At 34.9% G+C, this 23,327-nt stretch overlaps 1 protein-coding gene across 1 annotated transcript in view; it reads right to left on the reverse strand.

Annotated features, from left to right (window-relative positions):
- LOC131037307 (kinesin-like protein KIN-14J) overlaps positions 1 to 23,327 on the reverse strand; it is a 31,379-nt gene that overhangs the window by 7,141 nt on the left and 911 nt on the right. Inside the window, exons 2-18 of the mRNA XM_057969402.2 lie at positions 23,097 to 23,260; positions 14,249 to 14,386; positions 13,769 to 14,150; positions 13,480 to 13,601; positions 13,247 to 13,321; positions 12,950 to 13,027; positions 12,675 to 12,776; positions 12,520 to 12,549; positions 10,032 to 10,373; positions 9,845 to 9,926; positions 9,631 to 9,726; positions 9,328 to 9,507; positions 8,034 to 8,140; positions 7,676 to 7,855; positions 7,182 to 7,345; positions 6,811 to 7,064; positions 6,471 to 6,634 (exon numbers count right to left, since the gene is read on the reverse strand). Coding sequence (XP_057825385.2) covers positions 6,471 to 6,634; positions 6,811 to 7,064; positions 7,182 to 7,345; positions 7,676 to 7,855; positions 8,034 to 8,140; positions 9,328 to 9,507; positions 9,631 to 9,726; positions 9,845 to 9,926; positions 10,032 to 10,373; positions 12,520 to 12,549; positions 12,675 to 12,776; positions 12,950 to 13,027; positions 13,247 to 13,321; positions 13,480 to 13,601; positions 13,769 to 14,150; positions 14,249 to 14,386; positions 23,097 to 23,260 — 2,660 coding nt within the window. The remainder of the gene's footprint in view (positions 1 to 6,470; positions 6,635 to 6,810; positions 7,065 to 7,181; positions 7,346 to 7,675; positions 7,856 to 8,033; positions 8,141 to 9,327; positions 9,508 to 9,630; positions 9,727 to 9,844; positions 9,927 to 10,031; positions 10,374 to 12,519; positions 12,550 to 12,674; positions 12,777 to 12,949; positions 13,028 to 13,246; positions 13,322 to 13,479; positions 13,602 to 13,768; positions 14,151 to 14,248; positions 14,387 to 23,096; positions 23,261 to 23,327) is intronic.

The raw sequence follows: 23,327 nt of genomic DNA on the forward strand, positions 1-23,327 counted from the left end.
TACTCGCTAGGTCCATTGTGTTAGTTTAATGCTAAATGCTTTAGCGAAATGGAGTGGGCCAAACCGGTTGTGGAGCATGGGCATACTGCTTGCAAATATATCTACAATGATGCTTGGGTCCTCTATCTAATGAGGGTGTTCAACGAGAACAAGAAGCTTTGTCCATCCTTGTATAAGTTTATAACCCATCTGCAATCTCAATCATCACCTTGCAGTCTTTTCTATCATCAAACACTTCTTTGAAGCAAATGTTTGTTTGTGAGCAATGGAATGTGTGTTCCAAGTTCCAACTCAAGGACAAATGTGAGGATTAAATCGTAGAGTGGTTATTCAACGATGCCCTTTTCCAGTTTCCTTTCTGAAATTTTCTTTTTCTATTTTATAATGCTTCTTTATTCTTTGTTTTCCTCAGTTTAAAATTAAGTACAGAGTAATTTTTTTATTTTTCTTTTCTTTAGATTTCAGTCATTGGTTTCTCTTAGAGTTTCTTCAAGTTTGGGATAGTGGTTGTACTTTTTCGATGAGAAATAAATTCTTCAACTTTAAGGACAACTAGGGGTACAATTGAGGATAGATGTTGAAAAATACATAATATAAATGTTCCCCAGGGTTTTTCCAGGCTACCCATCAAAAATTTCTCAATTTTAGGGACAACTAAGGGTACAATTGAGGATGAATATTAAAGAATATATAATATCCATTTTCCTCCAAGACACGTCCTTTGGGTTTTTCCAGGCTACCCATCCCTGAGATGCAGGAACGGCTTGGAGCCATTCCCAGTGTTTATTTTTGTGCCCTACACGTATCAGAAACAAGGGGGATGGATTGGCAATGCGTAGGGGATAGCCGGACATCCAAGACAGCCAGGGACATCTTAAACGTCTCCCAACCCTCCCCTTACCTACACAAGCATTTTTATTTTAAAAAAAAAGGTTCATATTTCTGCCAGCCTGTCATAAAGAGGGTACTTGCATCTCGTGGGAGAGAATCTATGTAAACTCATCTGGACTATAATTGATCACAATGGCTTGTATCTTTAAGGTATGTAATTGTGGAACATTAGACTTAGCTGTTTCGAATTAAGCATATGGAATAAAATATTAGACCATATCTCTGGTTGAGACATACCTGCAGTTAACTACAAGCTATCAATGTTTTAGTTATTTCAAGTTAAGGCTTTTAAAAACTCACCTCAACCTGTGGCTCAAATATATGCAATGGCATGTACCCACAGCTCGGCACAGTCATTTTACCGTACTTATGTTCTAGTTACATATGACTTTACAAAAAGAGACAAAGCTCATGACAATTACTAGAGGAATCACAATCGTCATGTTTTTCTTTTAGGAAACCACCAAACAGACCTTAACCAAACTTGGAAATGTACTCTGATGTTGTTCAATTATATAATGTATATGAGGAATGCCTTATCAATGTTACTATACGAATATTTGAAATTTCCCTATATTTTTAAAATTTTCCCCATTTTTTATATAGCCATCCCCTTTGACCTTTGCCATCCCATCATCCCCTAAAATGACCTCAAAAAAACCTGTCCTAGAAATGCATCCCCCGTCCCCATCCTGGAAACTTGATGGAACATAGTATAATATTAATATTATGTATATTAAATACAACAAAATTAAAAAATTACTTCAAATAAACTCAAAGAAGCTGATATTTTTTAAAACAAGTTTTCAAATTTCAAAAAAACATGTTTTGAATGGTACAGTAAACTCCACGCCAAGTGTTGGGTGAGCTTTTAGTTGGAGACATGTTGATAAAAATCGTATCTATAAATTTTCTTTTTGTGACTGTAACATGCTTTTACGAAAAAAATATTGTGATAGATTACTCATTAATGTATACAGAATTCATATTTTCAAGGCAATCGAACCTATTACTGGTTACATTCTTCTAAAAAGTGTGTGACAGCCTGTGTGGATGTCCTGACAACCTCAGGACATCATTAAGCATCCTAGGGAAAACGGGAGATCCCTGTGGCATTCTGAAAAAGAAGAAACGTCCATGAATTTTTCTGCCGAGGGGAGGCAGGAAAAAACTTTTAAAAAGGACATTTCCTCTCCATCCTCCCGTCACTAAAATGTTCCAGGCATCCAAAACTACATCTAGACCCAAGAACATGTCCTCGTGTAGTACCGATTTCTCTTCTTAATGTGGTCAATGGAAAAAAGCTTTTCTCTTCTTAATGTGGTCAATGGAAAAAAACTTGCAATGGGCTATATATATGAGGGCATGGAAAAAGTCTAGTAGCATATAAAATTCTATGGCAAGGTGAAGAGCAAGCATAGGCCCATTTGGGATATTATCAAATGACAATTGTCGATGGATATAAAAACTCCATAGGCCATTTCATACTTTCAGCCACTTTTTGAACCCACACCTCCAATTCTTCAATAGCTTCAAGGCACATAACTCCATAGGCCATTTCATACTTTCAGCCACTTTTTGAACCCACACCTCCAATTCTTCGATAGCATCAAGGCACATGAACAGGTTATGAATGGCATCTACAAAGTGATAAAGGGCATGGAGCCAAGTGTACAATTTAGTATGAAGCTTGTGACAAAGATTGAGATATACAACCAAGAAAAAATGGTTCTTTTCATGAGGTGTTTGCAAGGCTGCAAGAACAGGTGTAAACCATGTATAGTTCATTAAAATTTAACTTTTCAAAATTTAGAACTTCAAATTTTTAGTACTTATTGTCATTGTCTATTGATTTTTTCTTAAGTTACCATTATGGGTTGAGTTCAAGTTATCATTATTTTTTGAGCCCCTAGTTATAACAAATAGATCAGGTATGCCCATTAAAAATTATTGAAATTTTGAGAACATAAAAATAGTAAACAAAATTAGCCACAATATTAATGTTAAATGCTTAAAATAAAATAAAAATGTAAAAAACACTACTAATAATTGATAATTCAAAATGTTAAATATGTTATGAAATGAATCTTTTAACAATAGAACTAGCAGCAGATTAGTGTGTTTACTTTTGTTTTTCTTGCATTTTTTATTCCTATTTATTTTTTTAGTTTGACATTATACTGTGATTCCATCATGACTTTCTTGTACCCAGAATTAAAGACCCTTGAGGAGTACCCAAACCAGTACCAATACCAAAACCATACTAATACAAGGGCCTCCATGGCAATACTCAGTAACAGAGAATTTGTTATTTAAATATTTAAACATTTTAATATTTAGTGTTACAAATGAAAATTGGGAAAATCCTGCTGATAAGGTGGCCCAATTTTCATAGAACCAACTTGCAGAACTTCTATTTGTGAGTGTAATTTAAGTATGTTTAAGCACACACATCAAATGAAAAACCACGTCAAGCTGTCCATGCAAAAGTTCAATGACTTTATTTGCCTCTGCCACAATAACATTATAGCACCTCCCCTATCAAGCTGGAAGAAAATAATCCACAATCAAAGTGGATTGCTAATGCTGATGGCCCCATGTACATAGAAGACCATATATGAGCTGATCTATCAATCATGTGGCTAGGCTTGTGTTCGGGAGTGGGAGAGAGCCAGCACAACCAAAGATATACACGAGGAGAGTATAGCAGGCAGAATGGTTACAGATGCTTCCTTGATGTGCTCAAAGCACCATGGGTCCATTGTGGAGTGACTAGTGTTGGGAAAAGTGAAGCAGGATCCTCTTAACCTTAGCTTGCCGTTTTATGTCAGGTTATTTTGGTCATGCCATCATCATGGATATATAAATTTATGGCTTTGTACAAAAAGCAATTTTACAAATATAAAAGTAAATCTTCTATCATATCAACACTTTCAATAGTCAAAACTCAAAACTCAAAGTCACAGTTTTCACTTCTTAATTTATACATGTTTATGGAGATTTGACTGATTAATTTTATTATTATATGCATTTTCAGTTGATTTGGCACGCAATGCATATGAATAGTTCTTCCCCCCTAGAAATCACCAGATTTTATGTTTTTTTATTTATTTTTTGTCATGCCTGTTTGAGTTGAAAAGCTTGCCGACTTTATGCTGCACCAGAATCTCGACACCATGATATTTATAAAGTTGCATGACACAGAATATACACTATACCTCCACAAGCCAAACTTTGAAGAATCAGCACCAGATGCTCTCAACCTGTACCCTGTTCAATCCTGCACTCCCACACCAATGTAACCTGGGTTATTCAAGCAATATTTTCTTTTCTTTGAACCTGAGTTACTCAGATGATATTTTCTTTTCTTGGCCCAAGCAAATTTACTTTTTCTATCATTAGAGACCTTGTGTTACACACCATAGCCAAGTCACTTTGATAGCTTACTGTAGCATACTAAGACTAACATTTAAACCTCATGCAGATTACACACTGATTCAGAATAACTTTTTATTGACATGACAACTAAAAAGCATTATCACATTCAACAGATTGAAAGTGATCCCACATCTCCCTGTACCCTGCCCATGCCTAAATCCCCACACCAATTGAACCTGGGCTACTCAGATGATATTTTCTTTTCTTGATCCAAACAAATTTACTTATTTATCACCAAGCCAAGTCAATTCACTAGCTTACTGCTGCACATACAAACCTACTTTCAAAGCTCATTCAGGTTATATACCGATTCAGCACAACTTTGCATTGACATGAAAACCAGACAGTATTGTCGTATTAAAAAACTGCAAAATCTTGAGACAGATACATGTATTAATAAAATGCTGAATAAGCATTGCAGAGAAATAAGCCACATATACAGGCAAGTAAGATTTACTGGAACAAATTGCTAGGAGGGATTCAGCCCACAATCTAACTTATTGAGTCATCCAAGCTTCTGTTGCAAAATTGTTGTGGGGTGAACTTGACTGTAACAGCACCCCTTTTGTTGGCAATGTAAAGAGTATGAGATATTTGAAAGAAATGGTCCTATTTGTACTTCAAAAAAAACTGCAGTGGGAAAGCATCCACCAAGAGGGTAGATCAGCACTCAAACTTCAACTGCTGCCATTAGTTACCATTGTGGCAGGGATGAAATAACCATTTTAACAAACAGACTGAGAAGATGAAACTTGGATGTAGTTAGTGATCTTTGCCCAGCAGAATTAAGGTAATCCTGCACCCTCATCTAAATTATTGTATTGATAAAAGAAGACAAAAGGAATAAGTACAAAAATTTAAAAATGGAACCAAAAAGTGATCAAAGTAAGAGAGCAAAATGCACCTTGGCTGAATACATTTGTGGCTTCAATAATAGTAAATCGTGATAATTTATGAAAGTATGGGAAAGCAAAAACTCATTAAAAAAATATTAGTTTACAATCTATAAGGCAAATCCATGCCACATTAAGAGACAAATGAAAGCAAATTCAGAAAAGACATACAATTCAGACGCTATATGCATTTCTGGCCAAGCACTCCAGAGTTGTGAAGTTATCTGGAGGAAATAGGTGTGAGGTTTGAATAAATTTAAAGGAAAGCAAAGGAGTAATTCATCTTATTTATGTAGAATTATCTTCTACATGCAGAATCTCAATTCATTTGCCTATGGTTCACACATCTACTTCAATAGCACCAGCTCAAGACCCAACTTCTTCCAACGTATCTGTGTAAACAACCCATAATCTAGAAGCTTCCTGAGATGCAAATTCTCCAAATATAACTCTTGAATGAGGTGCTCAAAACTAATTAGTGACAGAAATGTTATTCAAAATGAGTCTCAATATAATAGCAATACTGTGCATGAACATTTATGCTTGAATCAATATAACAATATGTCTTAAGACTTTGAAATGGTCACAGAATTATGTTGAGTTAAAGGCCCCAACAGCCTTTATTCCTGGTAATGCCAATGCCAGCAACCTTGGAATTCACTAGTTAATGATGTAATGAGTTTGTGGTGAATCGCTTCCTAAGTGCTGTGTACTTCTGGGTTATGTCTACCATGTTTTCTATATTGAGTTCCCTATTCACTTTTTCTGATAAAGACAGGTTGGTAAAAAGAAACAGTGTACAGCAAATCAAGGAGACTCATTCAGTTAGGCAATCCCCCAGGTCCTCCTGCAACATATTTTCTTTAGCTAAGTTAACAGAAATATCCACAGCAATCATATAGCATTAAAATCTTAAATGGTGTGCGTTTAAAAGTGTTCTTGTAAACGAAATGTATTTGTATTTTAGAATGTTCTTAAAGATGGATTATTTAACATGCAAATTCATCTTTATCGCATTGTCAGGCTATGAAAGCTTAAGAACTTCCAAAAATATTATAAGATCAAACCTTAGGCTTTGGTACACGTGAAAAAAGTAGTAGCTGCATAGTTCCTGAGCTAAGAAATCAATATAGAAGGTATCCTATTCAGAAGTATCAGGGAACCTCTAGCCTCAGATAAATCAGAAGCATGTATACAGCCTGACAGTATAAGTTCAAGTACATAGAAAACAGAGAGTGAACCGAGCACCTGTTCCTTCAGGTCTCGAACATCTTTGCTCTCCCTATTGCTACGTGCAGCACCCAATTCCACACCAGACACTCTTTCTGCAAATTTCAATGTGCTAATTGTCTCTGAATAAGATTCAATGTCCGGATTAAGTTGAACAAACATAAGTGTCTTTGCTTGCCCACCTTTGCAAAGAGAAACCAATCCAATCAGTAGTGTAAAACATTATCTATAAATAACAAGATGACAAAATTGATTAGTCAAAACTTGACACTAGCATAGTTGATATAGTTTAGAAATATAATGACAACACAATTCAGAATACTAAGTTGTAACATTAGAAACAGATTTCATCACACACCCAAGGAATCCTGAAGAATCTGAGTAAGTTTGCTATTACGATATGGTACATGAACACTTTTATTAGCTAAAGCATATATAACATCTCCAAGAGCTGAGAGAGACTTATTGATATGCTGTGCTTCTTTAAGTCTATCACCAGTGACCTCTGATTTGTCTACCCTCTCACTGCCAGCCAGATCTACTAAATGAAGACACCCTCGGAGAGCTGCTCCAGAAGATAAGTCTGTTCCTTGCACATGTACAGTCAGGACACTGCAAATAGATAAATCATCAAAAAGTTGTTAACAAACGTTGCAAGGCAGTTGCTTACATAAGGAAATTAGATTTTAGGTAACAGATGAAGAAAATAAAGAAATCAAACATCAGCACCTATGAGAGCGGCTGCTGCGCTCATTAAGTGCAGTGGCACCTACTGCCCTGTTCCTCTGACCAATTTTCATCAAATCTACAACATCTGCTGTTGATTCAACTTGAAACATGCTAGCATCAGGAACACTGAGTCCACTTTGCTGAGATATGCTTCGGATCCCAAGTGTAGGTAAGTCAAAGATAACAATTAAAAAATATATAAAAAATGCTGTCATTTCTCAGGTATAACCAGTGGATACAACAATGAAGAAAAGGATAACAAGCATGATGAGAAACAAAAAAGAGAAGGCAAAGTAGTATTAAAAAAATCTTATTAAGTGAAATTAGAAAGGTGGTAGTCATGACAGGAATTGTAAAAGCAACAGCCAACAGGAACCAGGATAAGTATAAGAACACCCAATTAAAAATACACTATACCGCTAGAAAAAAAAAATCTAATTTACCAACCAATGTTTGATTGGTACATTCATAAAACAATGATGCTTGAGAGGATATCTTTTTTGTGATCCATCATTTATAAGTAGATCACGAACTTGCTCATTATATATTTCAATCATTTGTACACCAACTTCATATCTAAACAGCTCTCTTCTTTTTTGTGAAATTTGAAAAAGATCATTTATTGCTCTGTAATTAACTCCCCAGTCTTCCTCAGACGATGAATTCGGACCAGTCTGGTCACAGACAACAATGGCAACAATCAAGACCATAGAGAGAAAATTAAAAAGAAAATGAAAAATTCTTCCAATAAACTTTCTTGCAGAGAAATAAATGACACTTAGACAATTAACAGATACCAAGTAACCTCCTAATCACTAAAGCTGAAGCATTGTGAAAAAGAAGTAGAAATACCATTGTGAAAGTCTTTCCAGAACCAGTTTGACCATAGGCAAAAATGCATACATTGTATCCATCTAGAACAGATCTGATCAATGGTCGCGTGTCTAGAAACACTTCCTCTGTGATCATGTTAGACAAAAATTAAGCTTTAAACATTAAAAGAACACTTTTGGATGTTAACAAATGAAATGCTATTGAGTCTGTGAATTTATTTAATAATTTTAAAAAGAATGAAGCTGAATAGAAATAATTATCCAGCAAAAGATTAATAAGTACTTATTTATATAAGTCAGGTTATATTTTGAATTTTGAATTTTGAAACCAAATGCTATTGTAATTTTTAAGTATTTAGAAGTGACCTGCAAAACAAGACTAACAAGTACTTAGAAACCTTGCCATCATACAAAAATTGCATCAAAGTATGTTTCTGACACAGTTTCATTCTCATTGGCTGTTTGCATGGCTCAAGAGTCAATACAATCTGCAAATTTTTCCAACTTACTAATGAAACAATTCTATTACAAAACAAGCCATTCTATCAAATGGGCTCAAAATAAAGGGAATAAGATGTCAAATTCACCTAAGAAGCATGCATAATATCAAGAGTCTTTCAAAAATTATCTAATTAGCTAACACCTCCTTTCAAAATTAAATAAATTCAAATAATTTGTTTAATTTTCCCACCTTAAATAAATAAAATTAATATTTTATTTATTTTCTCTATGCATTTACATCCTACCTTATCCTTCCACCTCATCAATCCATGTGCATAGGTCCTACCCTCTCTCAACTTTTCTCATCTGTGAATCCTGCCATTTAATCTCTACCACTGATCAAATGTTATGTGAGGCATATAAATAAGACCTTCACTCACTCATTTTCCCCCTAGCACTTTTGAGCACCTACACTATAGTCAAATTATCAAGCATTAGCATTGTCAAGAGCTAGCACTATCACTATTAAGAATCTATCATCAAGCAAAACCTTGATAATATCATGTTGATATCAAAGTTAGGCTATTAAATCTGAGCGCAAATCTACATCAAGCATTCAAGCAAGTATCAAGTAACAATAGAGCAATCTAAGGTCTTTGCTATGGTATTATTGCTTATCATAGATCTTAGGCTTAGTTTCGTGATTGTGTGGATTTTGAATTTGGATCTTGCATTGCATTGTTTCCATCTTGTTTAGATTCAAAAATACTATATTTTATAACTTATTGTGCCTTTCCAAACAAAATCATGCCCACAAACTCCAAATGTATCAGCTTGCTTGAAATAAATTTCCCTTATTTAAACCACTATACCTTGAGATGCAGAAGAACCAAAGACCTTGTTGAAGTTAAACATCCTTGGAGAGTCCTTGCCTTGCTTGTTGGGATTAGCAATTATCAACTCTCCATTTTCACCAATGTATTCAATTGTAGTGTGTCTCCCAGACTCGCCAGAAATAAAGGGTCTCACTCTACAATACACACGAATATTTCCTGTGGGACCCAAAGTAAGTTCAGAATTGGGAAGAATAAATATGAGTTTGACAATGCCCATGAAATACAGCCTACACCCATGAAATCACTACAATACAATGGTAAATCAAATATAAAACACACCTTTCAGATCTTGAACTTCATTGTACAGCTGCCGATTCTCTGCAAGAACTTTGTGATACTTTGTCGCAACATTTGCTATTCCCTTTAGTTGTTCTTCTGTATCACATACAACTATCAACATTTCTCTAAAAAGTAGCTAATGTTTCCTTCCATGACTCCAAAGAATGCCTCTCGAACAGTTAATAAATTACATATAAGACAGTGCATAACTTACCCAACATTGCAATTTCTGTTTTCCAGCTCTCTTGCACTTTAATAACTTCTTCTTTGGTCTGTTGAAAAACCATTCTCGTCTCCTGAGGTATTTTCAGAATGGACAAAACATCAAATTCACGAATTCGGTATTACATAAATGTACCACAAAAGTCATATGACATATGAGGTAAAGGATAGCATAAAACCTGAAGTGCTTGAAAATGGCTACTTGAGAACTTTTGGTAAAAAGCATCCCTAAGTCTCACACTTTGTAATTCCATAGCAGTGGTTTCTTCTAGCTCTTCAGTCTTCCTTTTTGATAGAACCAAAAGATCTTCTGTTTCCTTCAATTTTTTCTGCAAATCTAATTCAACATCACATTTTTGCGATTCCAATTGCTGCATGTATTCCTGATAGGTCTTCTTCATCATTTCTAATTCCTCTTTCAAGGCCTGAATAGCAGCGTTACTTTCCTCCCTCTCTTTTATAAGTCGTATTATATCTTGCTCCTTTGCTTTCCTCTCATCTTCCACTTGAGTATTCTCCATCTGGAAAATGTATATTAGATACATTTGGATGCCATCGATTTCTTCTTGAACAAAATAGCAAGATTAGATAGAAGCAGGGGTAAACAGCACTTGACGCAAGCCACAACTTGGCTAGCAGGTGCATGGGTACAGAGTAAGCACAGCACAGGCACCCAAAATTTGGGTACGGAATTATATTAAACTGTAAACATCAAACTTAGAAATATGACACTTTAAATATATAAGATCATGATAAAACAAAGTCCTGATTAAACTAAAATATATCATATCATATAAGATATGATTTAATTTCAATGCATCTACAAATGTCATGTGTGAATTACAAACTAATCATGATATAGAAATTGTTCAAGAGTTGTAAGTTACTACATGTAAATTAAAATTAAGAAAGTATGTCGTTGTAATATGACATCAGGTTGCAACAGTTGAGGAGTCATGACAAGTCAATATCGGTTTAATGGGTGAGAATATTTGCTGGTTGGATGTCAAACCCTTCAAATTTTGTTTGCAAGCTGTTTTTTGTGAATAATATGAAGAGAAGTATGGCAGTTGAGAATTAAAAAAGGTCAAATCAAGAAAATGATAATAGATATTGGATAAATTTAGAGTTTCATTTACTTGTATTCTTTTGCAAATTCACTTTTGTAGTTTAATGCGAATTTAAGTGGAGGGTAATTGTGGTTAAGTACCAGTGTATTGGATTGCACCTCGTATGTCTATAGTGCAAAAAGGGGCGTGTTTCACACCTACACCCTCACTGGGTACCTGGTACGGGTTTGTTTTGGGTGTGAACCAATTTTGGCCAGGTACATGCTCCTGGGCAAACTTGTAAAAAATGTTATAAGTTAAAACTTAAAATAGAATACATGCATCAACTTACACATCAAGATTATAAAAAGCATTGTTGAAATGTCCAGATAACTAGCTATTGCCAATTTGGTAAGCTTTTATTTTCTTATAGAGGCAATGTTTCTTTCAAGAAACTCATTTTATCTGGGATTGCATATATTCAGCACGGTGTACGAAAAAAACTAGCATATAGGAAATATGCATCAATAATGAGAACATCCTCCTATTACAAGATGATATTTGTTCTTTGTGCCTCTTCTACTATATCTAAGACATTGAATATGCCCCGTCCATGAGTTTCAGATAATTTGCCTACATATTAAGACATCAGAAGGCATAATTATAAGCACCAAATTCATAGGCATATGTATTGCGTTAGGGGATAGGGCACCACTCATAAGGGTTTTATTTCAAGATGCCCATATTCATGCATGTGCACACAGATATACATATGGCTACCTCTTAGATGAGTTTTATTTGAAATGACCACATACATACACACATCACTATAATAATATCTAGATATGCTGGTATATGGGTGCAATAGTTGCTATCTAAATGCTCAGTTAAGGCAGTGGCAATAGAAATTTACTGTTCTGCATGAGAGATTGGGTTGCAATATAGCATTTCCCTAAAGACAGATACCTCTACACACATAATACTTACTAGTATACTTCATATATTCCTTTAGTACTTGACAATGCAACATGTCCCTAAAGACAGATACCTCCACACACAATACTAACTAGCATACTTCATGTATACCTTTAGTGCTTGACAAAGCTTGCATCCACATCAGCTCATCACCCATAAGAAAAGTAGTTGTAATACCATGTGATAAATGAAGTAAGTCCCATCTTTTATCCAAGAAAAACAAGATTATCCAGTCTAACTAAATGAGCATGATTTCAACTGCAATTGTCATAAACAGAATATAAAATGCAAAAACAAAGGATTCGTGTACAATTGATGAATGTAAATCGTTCACACGTCACATGGGGCAATAAGAAAAGATGCAATCATTAACAAACCAAGAGATTAGTCTATATTCATTAATACATAAAATTCATGGAAAGATGAACAAATAAAGACCGGTTTTTATTAGAACTATGGTTGGTCTGTTTATAAATTCACAGTATAATGTTGAAAAATATTTTACTTACAATCATACAATGCTTAAATTTTTCCATTAATCACAATTAACAAAAGAAAAGGATAATTAATTAACAAAAATTTGGTAATCCTGGCTATAAGCACAAAATAAATTGAAAAAAAAAATTAACAAGAAAAAACAAACCTTTATCTTATGCAGTTGATCTGTAAGAAGCTGTTAAACATATACAAGGAAAACAAAACATCAGACTTAACTAGAATACAAATTCCAAAAATCCTTAAATTATTAAGCAGAAAACACTACCATGACTTAATTCCAATTATATATCCTATGCATACCTTGATTTCCTCTGCAGTGCCAGCTGCAAGAGCCTCAAGTCCATTTGCCCTAGACATTATTTTATCTTCTCGAGCAATAACTTCTCTTAGTGCAAGTTTCAGCTGCAAAAGTAGATCAATCTATTTAATCAAACATCTCTTTAGCAAGACAACAATCATTTCAAAAAATATAAGCTTTTGATAAGAAAAAGATTCCCAGAAAACTCAATATACTAGCACATCTTGCTTTATATGAATCCTTTGTAATCTGCCATTGAGGATTTCCTTGTGCATACTTTCTTTGTGTGTTCCCCTTGAGCTAGAAGACGGCGTTCAAACTCTTCCATTACTTTCCTCAACATAAATTCTACTAGCTGTAAAACATACATACAACCAGAGCCATCTTTTGGGTTACATTGATTCATCAAACTGCTGAAATTTAGAAAGACTCAGAAATCAAGGCATCATTTGCAAGACAAGCATTCCAATGGACGGCATGCCTTAGACTACATATAAAGACCATGTTACTGAAAACTGCTATTGGATAGTCAACTTCAGAAAACAACTTAGGTATTAGAATTTAAATAACTTACAGATGGAACTTCTTCATTATGTTTGTCACCAAGAATAGCACTCACAAGGCTTAAAAATGATTGAGATGGTGCATTCTGCACGCAACAGAAAAGTGGTGTGTGTAAAAGAAATGGGTTGATATCAGTGAAACCTAAAAAATTGAAAGTGGAAAGGATTAAAAAGAAAAACAGAAGAGTTTTACATTTTGACAGTGCCTATATATTTCAACAATGGCTATGGTTTATATAGTTACATCAAGACATTTCAACATTCCAGAACACTCTACTGCTTGAATGTCTGGATAACGCATTGCTTTAACTTGAAGAAGCTCACGAAACTTCTGTCCAATGTGTTGTATCCATGCCGTTGTAGAATCTAAAAGTACAATAAAAACAAGGAACAGTTAGCAACTGAATTCGGGATTTGTGAAGGAAATGTGGACATAAGTCAACTGACACTAAACTGATGAAAAATATGCTAGATTCCCTCAAAGAGTAGGGTTAAATATTTCCAGGAATGGGATATCCTTTTAGATGTATTACCTGACATAATAGAACTTGTTAAAAGACTTTCAAAATCATATCTTTGCTCTAAACCCACATTACCCCTGAAGTCGCCAGGCTTTAGAGGCCACCTGCCTGATTTTTGACCATTTGAACCTGGAGATTCATCAGCAGGCTGGGTATCTGAAGCCAGACAGTTATCCAGATCTGGAAGTATCCATCTTTTCCGTGGTTGACTTCCATTTTTAAGAGTGCTGCTGAGGAATTTTCCAGGAGAAGGACTTTTTCCTGTAGACTTGATTTCATTAAGGATGCCTATGTCAGTCGCTTGTTTCAATAGAGACTGGACCTCCGTCCCATGTTTCCAGTCAAAATATTCTTTTAGAGATAGAAGACAGTCAATGACATTCACCATACTTCCCTGTGGACACCAGCACAAAGCAATGTTGAGAAAAAAAAAAAGGGAAAAGAATGTTAAATGCTAAGCAATCTACATCAGCAAAAACAGAGTGCCCATGCCTGCTCGAGATCAGATGCTTCAAAAGTTGGAAGCCTTAATTCATCTATTGCCACCAAGAAATTCCTAAGATTCTCAAACCGTTGGTATGCTGAATGTGCAGCACCTTCAGTACCAGCCAGGCTTGGATTTGATATAATCTGAAAACACAGATTGCCCTCAAAAAATGTACAAATACAAAACAAACAGACATAGAATAACCAAAAGGTCCAAAACACTTCTGTCCAGCTTAAAACAATAAAAGCAAATCAGTTTCCAGGTAAAAGCATAAGATTTTCCAAATGCCCAAGTTATTTTTGAAATGCCATGAAATGCTAATGTACAAAACAAGAATCATCTTTATGCAAAATAGTATAGCTGCAGCATAAGCATTATCCACTAAAGAGGCCAAGCATAGTAAGTCTTCCAGGACTCAAAGCAGCTGGAATCCCCCACACCACAGAGTCCATTATAGACTTAACTTTAACAGGACATCCAAAAGAAACCAATGCCCTGCCAGGGATGTTGGTCTTTCAAGGAACTTGGAGCTTGATATTCATCTTAACTCAATCCCTGCTCTAACAATGTGACCAAACTTGAGGCTTTTATTCCAAGAATAAAGCTCTGCAATTTATTTTAAGAAGATGATCTTAAAAGTTGGAACTAAATCAACCCTCAATGTCAATGCTATGAGAACTGAATCATGCAAATAATAGGGAGCTCAAAGGATTACAAGAAGAAACCAAGATGTTTGCTTAATGTCCTCTTTGGCTGTAACTCTCTTCCAAGCACACAGGTACCCTGGCGGATTTTTTTTCAATCACTTAACCAGCATCATTTTGCACTAAGACCATAAAATGATCGGATCTGAGATGTGCTATTTTGATTATATGTGGTTTACTGAGTCTTGGTAAGGGCATCATGTTATGGTAGTTATATTGATGATAAATTATGTGAAGACTATTCAATGACTAGATGCTACATTTTATTTCAGTAATATTTTATGATGAGGCAAGTCATAATCCTTTATATTCAAGGATTAGTCATTACCATCTTAGACATTGTCCTTCCTGTTATTCATCATTTTATCTTTAGTTAAACCTTATCATTTTAGCTTAAGTATCACATAACCTGAGTTAGAATTATCCCATCCCAGTAATAATGCACTGTTGATTTGAACTATTGTTTCTGATTTGAATTATCGAATATATAAAAGCATTTATTACAAATGTTTCTCCAAGTTTCAGGGATGGAGGGATGGGATTTCAAGAACAGAAAAATTTTCTAGATTTTGGGAGGGATAACAGCAATTAAAATTACATATAAAAACTAATTTTTTAATTTTTAAAATATAAATAAGTTTGAAACACCTAAAAATTATTTAAACAACCTAAAAGAAGATAATATTATAAAAAATACAATAACAATTCATTGGGTCCACAATCCACCTGATAGAGCGATAACCGTAGAGTCATAGACACAATGATATTATGAAGTGTGATTTATATTGAGAGATAACAAAAGAAAAAATTGTGCATCAAGCATATAGCACATAGATACATTGAGCAAGAAGCTCAGACAGATAAGTCATCATCCTAATGATACCTTGGAAACTGTTCTTCTTCCTCTTCCTCTTCTTTGTTTTTACTCTTCTCCTCTTTTGCTGGATGCAAAAACAGCACTGGTTATGGATTTATAGAGAAATTTCTGGTTTTGGCGGATCTTCCCTCTTTTAGGGTATTATTTGTTTTAGATAAAAAAAGTTGTTAGTTTTACATGTCTACCATGGGGATGCTCTAATGTACACAAGATAACCAGGGCATCCCCATTTTCTGAAAAAAGAAAGGCATATCTCAGAGATGTCCCAAAAAAATTCAGAAAAGGTGAGCACTGGGGGAATACCTTATCCTCCCCCCATTCCCAAAATGTATAGAACAGGTATCCAGATCCCAAGGATGCTGCATCCCTAAGGGAGACAGACAATTTCTGAACATGTGATGTTCAAATGTTATATATAGTTATTTTATAGTACATTTATAATGATTTTTATATGATGATAATGAGTCATGACTAAATATGCTTACTCCTATTTGCGTAGATTTAATGCTCATTTATTATTATTTCTATATGATGATAATGACTAACTATGCTTACCACCATGTGTATAGAAGCATTTGAAAGTAGTACTGTAAAAAGGAATCATAGAAGAGAGAGGATTCAACATCAAGGATCATCAAAGAAAAGAAATTGCAGAAACCATGATGATTGTGTTTGCATCTTGCATTTGTATGTGTAATTGGTCTTTTAATTCCCTAATGTTGATCTGGATTAGGCTGTGATACTAATGGACAATACACCAGTGAGGGACTGAATGTGTTGCAACCAGTATCGACAAAGCAAGCAAAAGATGTAAAGAAAATAACTGAAGTTGAACAAGGAAAGCTTTTTATTAAAATTGAGAGCCAATACTAACTTGGCAAACTCTATGAAAGAGATGCATGCCTTCTACTTTGAACATTGCTTCCAATTCAACCGATTTATAGATTTTTGAAACCAAACTAGAAAATCTAGTAAACTATGGTTCCCATTGGAAACTAAAGTCACTTCCTTGGAAGCTGAAATGGGCAGCTGGATGAAGATAAACTAACTACAAAATTAAAAATTACTATAAGAATTATTATATTTTGGTACGGGCTTGGCAAGGTCATAACTCCTAGCCCACTGGGCAAAAATTAAAACTGAATAAGTTGGATGTGTTGGAAAAACCTCCAAGAGAACTTTTTTGAGTTAATTGGAAGGAAGCCATCAACTCTCCTCCTAAACATCTATTCATAGTCTCAAGGTCCAATTCCACTCCGAATGCCTCTGAAAATGCAAATTTTAAAAATGCAGAAATAACAGAAAAATTAGATTTTTGATATTTCCTAGAATCAGCTGTGCAATTGCCATCTAGATGCCCTTGGATGTCCATTAAATCAAATGTATATGTTGCTTAAGGTCTTTGAATAGAAACATTGCATGCTTTTAACTTAGACTTAGTACCTGAAGTTACCACGATCATGTGATAATGATTTACAGGAGAGTTGTCCAAATTGAAGGAAAAAAAAACTATTTGAATTTTCTTGCATGGTAAATATGGAAGCGACTGAGGTGTGGATGGAGAAGTGTCTAAGTTGTCAATTCTGCTACCAATTCAGATACAGGCATTGCTTATAGCATTTTGTAATTTTGTTTGCCTCGAGTTAGGTTCAAGTTGGGTACAACCATATCAAAAATATAAATATTAAAAATATATAAATTATTGCCATATAAACATATTAACCATAATATGCGTAATAAACAAAACTAACTACAAAATATTATTGATATTTTGATAATTGATAAATAAAAATGGTTAAACAAACTTTATAGCATCCATCCAATGATCAAAGACTAAGCAATATAATCTACATGGAATATCAATATGAGTTGTCATATTGCTCTTCATCAAAAGCACCCCCATCATCACTTGGTTCATTAGAAACAAAAGCAACTCCAGTGCTAGTCCCACTAGCTATGCTAAATCAATTTTATAATCAGTTCTATTTGCTACCCTTATTGTTGTTGACTAACGCAAGACATGAAATGAAAGCATATAAATCTGGCTGCTCTAGATCTACATTCTAACAGCCCACCAGCCCTTCCTTGTAATCAACAACTTGTTTGTGTGATATGATGCACAAGTTGTAATGCGCATACACCAACTTCTATTACCTTCTTGGCAACAGTTGCACTTAAGTAGATAAAGGAGTATGTACCCCAACTTTCTCAGTTGTAAAGTAACTTGCAGCCTATTTGGGTAAATTTATCAAATAAAAAGCTTTTAATTAATTTATTTAAAAATTACAAAAGTAAAAAGAGTTCTTTTTTTTTAAAAAGAAAAATTAAAAAAACATACCTATGATAACATTTGATGGCAAAAGGTTGCAAGTACATAGATCCTTGGCCATGGAGGTTCAACCATGCGTAAGTATCCTTGGCCTTATCTTGAAGAATGCTAAGGTTGGGTCTTGTTGAAGATGTTAACTTCCCAAACTTTTAATTGATTTATTAAAAAATTTAAAATTACGAAAGTAAAAAAAAAATACCTATGATAAAATTTTATGGCAAAAGGTTGCAAGTATATAGATCCTTGGCCATGAAGGTTCAACCATGTGTAAGTGCCCTTGTCCTTATCCTGAAGAATGCTAAGGTTGTGTCTTGTTGAAGATGTAAACTTCCCAAATTAGCCCACAACTATAACCTGTGTGCCTACATCAGGAAAGAAACTAATAAATGTCACCCTGTACTCATCACTAACTTCAACATCCATGTATGGTAGCATACTTCCTAGGAAACATTAGTATCTCAATGTTGTCAGATTTATGAGCTCGAGCAAAGGCAAGAAGATGTAGCGAGGTGGTCATTTTGTGACACTGCAATAAGAATTCTTTCCACCTGTACTCATCACTAACTTCAACATCCATGTATGGTAGCATACTTCCTAGGAAACATTAGTATCTCAATGTTGTCAGATTTATGAGCTCGAGCAAAGGCAAGAAGATGTAGCAAGGTGGTCATTTTGTGACACTGCAATAAGAATTCTTTCCACCTGTTTGATAAATGACTCTAAAAGATCTTGCTCCTTTGTTGCTATCATTCCCTTTATTTTATCAATCGTGGGGTTGATTCCATCAAAGCTTTCACCCAAACAAGTTTGATCCATATCAGTAAATCCAATCATACTAATGGTGTACTCAATGAAACTCAACAAATAATCCACACAACCCCACCAACTGTGATCTAGGATCAGCCTTTCCACTCTTTGGACCCTCTCTCAATTTGATTAAATACATAAGTCTGAAGGTTGTTGATTCCCATGGCAAATTAAGTCACTCACACCTTCACAAGTTTTCTGACAGCAATTGTATGCAATGTGAATCAAGTCTCAACAACCTCATAGGAATCAAAATATTTTTAAGTAGTAAAACAAATAAACAAGAATGTATAATACAGCATCTACTACCTTTTTTTAATTTCTACTTTAAAAACAAAGAATACTAATTTTAATTTAATATAAAAATTTAAAAAATCACACAAAATATTTAAGTAAAGACTATTTAATATTTATCTTTAGAAGCTCCAACTTTGAGAAAAACTTGAAGCTAGATGGTTTATGACTATGATTATTAGTCACATGCATTTAAATCTCATTGATCTCATATATTCAGATCTCATTGGTCTCTATATAAACCAGTTCTATCCACTCACTTTAAATACCAAACTTTTGCAACATCAAGTCAAGTGAATGAAGGACACACAACATCCAAAATATATGGTCATATATCTCCTCAATCAAGAACCCTGTAGCTCTATTATTTTTAGCATTGTCCATTATAATTTGAACACAATTTTGAGGCCCACCAACTCAAAGGATGTTGGCAATAAATTGTGCATCTTTCATCTACCTTTTACAATAGAATACCCAGAAAAATATTGATCCTGTAAGGCACATTACAATAACATTAATCAAAAGTTTATTTTTGCAATCTTTTCATCCAAGAAAAATGAACGCTTCTGTTTCAACCCAGGAATGCCTAATGAACTAAAATAAAATGTCCACATGTGTCCTTTCCTTGGCCAATAGGGCAGTGCACACTTTCCATAGCTAGGCAATATGTATCTTTTAGGGGGCCTCATTGATTCCCTTCATCATTTCCCACCGTATGTGACCTCACAAGGTTGAATGGAAGCCTATTGGCATCAATAAATCTCCCAAAGAGCTAATCAGCAAACTCCTCCAATTATTTTCAAAATCCCTTTCCAACATGCCTGCAACTTTTGTCCTTTTGTGATATGTAGTATCATCCTCTTCTGAAGACAGTGTCACCAAAAAAGAGTGTGGCGACCACAAATGGGGAAGAAGTTGGATCTTAAGGTGGTTTACTCAGTTGAGATCCTTTTCTTGATGAAGGATTGACTTCAATTGATTTTCTTCAGCTGCCTTATATGCATCCTCTTGCTCTTTTATATAACCTAAAATTTGTTTGTTGGCAGCCCTGTTTGTTTGACTTTGACCACTGCAAGTTCTAATTCTTTGTCCAGGAATTGCATACAATTGGACTTTCACCCTACAATACAAACTGTTTTACTCATATTAGCACTCACTGCAGCACCGAATATGACCCCACAGCTCTGCTGTTCTAAATTATCGGTAGCAGCTTGGTTGTGAATGTATGCCATGCCAAAAGGTTCAGGGTTATTACTGTTTGTCTTGTAAAACCTTGATAAACGCAAGTTGTGAGTATACGAACAATCATGCTAAATCAAGAATTGAGTTATATCAATACATGTTGATTTAAGGAATATAATCCCTCGCTTGAATTAGGATTTAGGCTCTTATTGGGTTTAAAAGCTTTTGTCAAGGACCTTGTATTGGGTCCCATTAATTCTGGCAAGGTTATAAAAGACAATAGTCATAGTGGGGTAAACACGGGTTTGTTGATTTTATTTTAATTTTTTATTACATAGCAGTCCAAATCTGTTGTATAACATCTCCCTTGGTAAGGTAACATGAAAATAATTATCATGCTCCTCCTGATAGGCATTATGAGTGATAGGTACGAGGAATCTCTTTTACTTTTCTAATACATGAATGAGTCTGTAAAATTGCAAATGGTTGATAGAACATTGCTCCCCTCACATTTTTAATAAAATGGTTGATTGATGTGCCTTGTAGACTGACATCAATTATTATACCCACAATGATATGCAGGCACAAACGTTTTAGATTTTTGAGTGTGATTATGATAACATCATTAGATTATTGGTTGTACCTTATTGCAATTATTGATTGTAAACCTTTTGAGTGATGATGTAGATTGTCCGTAGTCTTCCTTAGAAACCAGGAAGAAATGAATTCTTGAGGGCTTAAACAGAAAACTAAAGGTTCTGAAATGTAAGGAAATGAGATCTTAGGGCTAGCAATGCAAACTAAAGATCCCAATTCCCTTTCATAACATTGGAACACGAATAGGCCTAGCTACAGTCCTGATAGGATAGCTAGGCACTAGTGTTTTGTTCCTTTGTTGCAAAAGAAGTACGAGATTGTGAAGTGTGTGTATTTGATCCAGGGCAATGATTGAATTTGACAGAAAACAGAAAATACAGAAAGAATAACTGAAACAACAAGGCAGATCTGGAACAAAGATACAGATAGGAACCTCAATCTGAAATTCGGTGCAGACTGTGCCCAACAGGGCTGCTGGGCGCCCTAGTCTGAAGGTGTCAAGTACTGGGTTTTGAATTGGCATGTTATCCTAGGTGTGGGTGTGCTTGAGTATAGCATGATGCTAGTAGTAAAACCTTGACCTTGGCAGGCATTAGATCATAAAATAATGAATTGTCATAATGAGAGTGTACCATATATAAAGTGTTCAAATGGAAATTTTCGTAATTCAGGTTTAAATAAACCTTTGGCGACTTTGAGAGGTTGAAAATGAAATGGAATTACAGTTTTTACTATAGGCCCATGTTATTTCCATTAAGCATCATTATAGGGACAAAAACAAACTCCCTGAATATTAAGGAGATAAAAGGTTTTTGAGGGCCAACTTGCCAAAAAATGGGTATAAGATTTTTCTGATGAATCTTCACCTTGAATCCTCTCTCGATAACTGAAATTAACTGTCATATGATTAAAAAAATTCTTGGCTTCAAAAGGATTGTTTAATAATTAAGAAAACTAATGAGTATGAGAACAGAAAATAAAAAGTTAAATCCATAGCATGGTACAGTATCATCAAAACGACATGTCAAGTTCTTACTCTAAGTACATTTATAAAGATAATCTCTGCAATTCATGTTCTGATAGGAACTCTGTTCTTAATATCCATAAAAAACCAGCTTAAAAGTCTGACAACACTGAAGCCAACCCTGAACATTGCATATCGGCTATCTGTTTCTGCAAGTTTTGGAATTGAAAGAATGAAGATGATAAAGGTCAGCTAGATAAAGTAAAAATCAAAGAAAACAGTCATTAAACGGTGATGTAGACAAAGAGATGGTATAAAAAATTACTAGTCCATGGTAGCATTGCTAGAAAAGGAACACTGGAAGAAATTGAAGCAAATATATAGGCCCAACAAACAAACTGGTTTGATGAACTGCGGAAAATGGAATGAAAGAAAGCAACAGAGGGAAAAGATCCGGTGGTGGATAATTCAATCAATTCAGAGAACTACTGCAATGACCCATGAAAAAGCAATATCATGTTATGCCTCTTTATGGCGGCATTCCCACCTTATGGTAGAGTATGAAGACAGTATAAGTACTAAAGATATCACTTTCCATCTCCTACTTAAACATCATTAAACACTCGGAGGAGATTCCCACGTAGTTCAGTATGAACTTTGGGAGGAAGAAGCTTCAGGTTATCTATCTGTTTTCTTCTGCTAATGCAAGTTTTTGATAGCCATAGAAAAACAAAGCTCGGCATTTGCATAAGAATAGAATTGTTCATGTGCTGTAGAGCAGGATAATCTGGTTTTTGGACGCTCTGTTTAGTTACTGTACAATCGTGAACTTTGAATCTTCATTTTAATGAATTTCGCCCTTCTATTACAGAGGGTTAAAATATCAAAAAACAGTAAGTATTGTTAGATGCGGCATTGCTTCCAGAACTGAAGCAAAAGCTCTTGATGGGTTGTGACATTTCGGATCTGACTAAAATGTCGAGGAATCAACGGTGATTCCAAGTAATCCTTACTCTGCTCTGCAAATTCCACGAAGAAAAAAATCGTTGTGGAATAATTTATAATAGTTTTTGGTGGCATTTACATATAAAAAAGTTACCTTGGGTATAGATCCAGGATTAAGCTTGTTGATGAGGTTGCAAAGAAGCGTTCCATTACTCAAGCAGGCTCTCAAATCTTCTTCGGAAGGCTCATCGGCCAAATGCAATGGCTCACTCTCAAACATACACTTTAGCCACACTGCAACATCCGCCCTTCGCGCACCTACATTCCACGACAACAGAATTAGCAGATCTCAACAATGCCCACCGGAAAAAAAAAATGCAGCTCG

This window comes from Cryptomeria japonica, chromosome 6 (assembly GCF_030272615.1).
Source record: "Cryptomeria japonica chromosome 6, Sugi_1.0, whole genome shotgun sequence".
Classification (NCBI taxonomy): domain Eukaryota; kingdom Viridiplantae; phylum Streptophyta; class Pinopsida; order Cupressales; family Cupressaceae; genus Cryptomeria; species Cryptomeria japonica.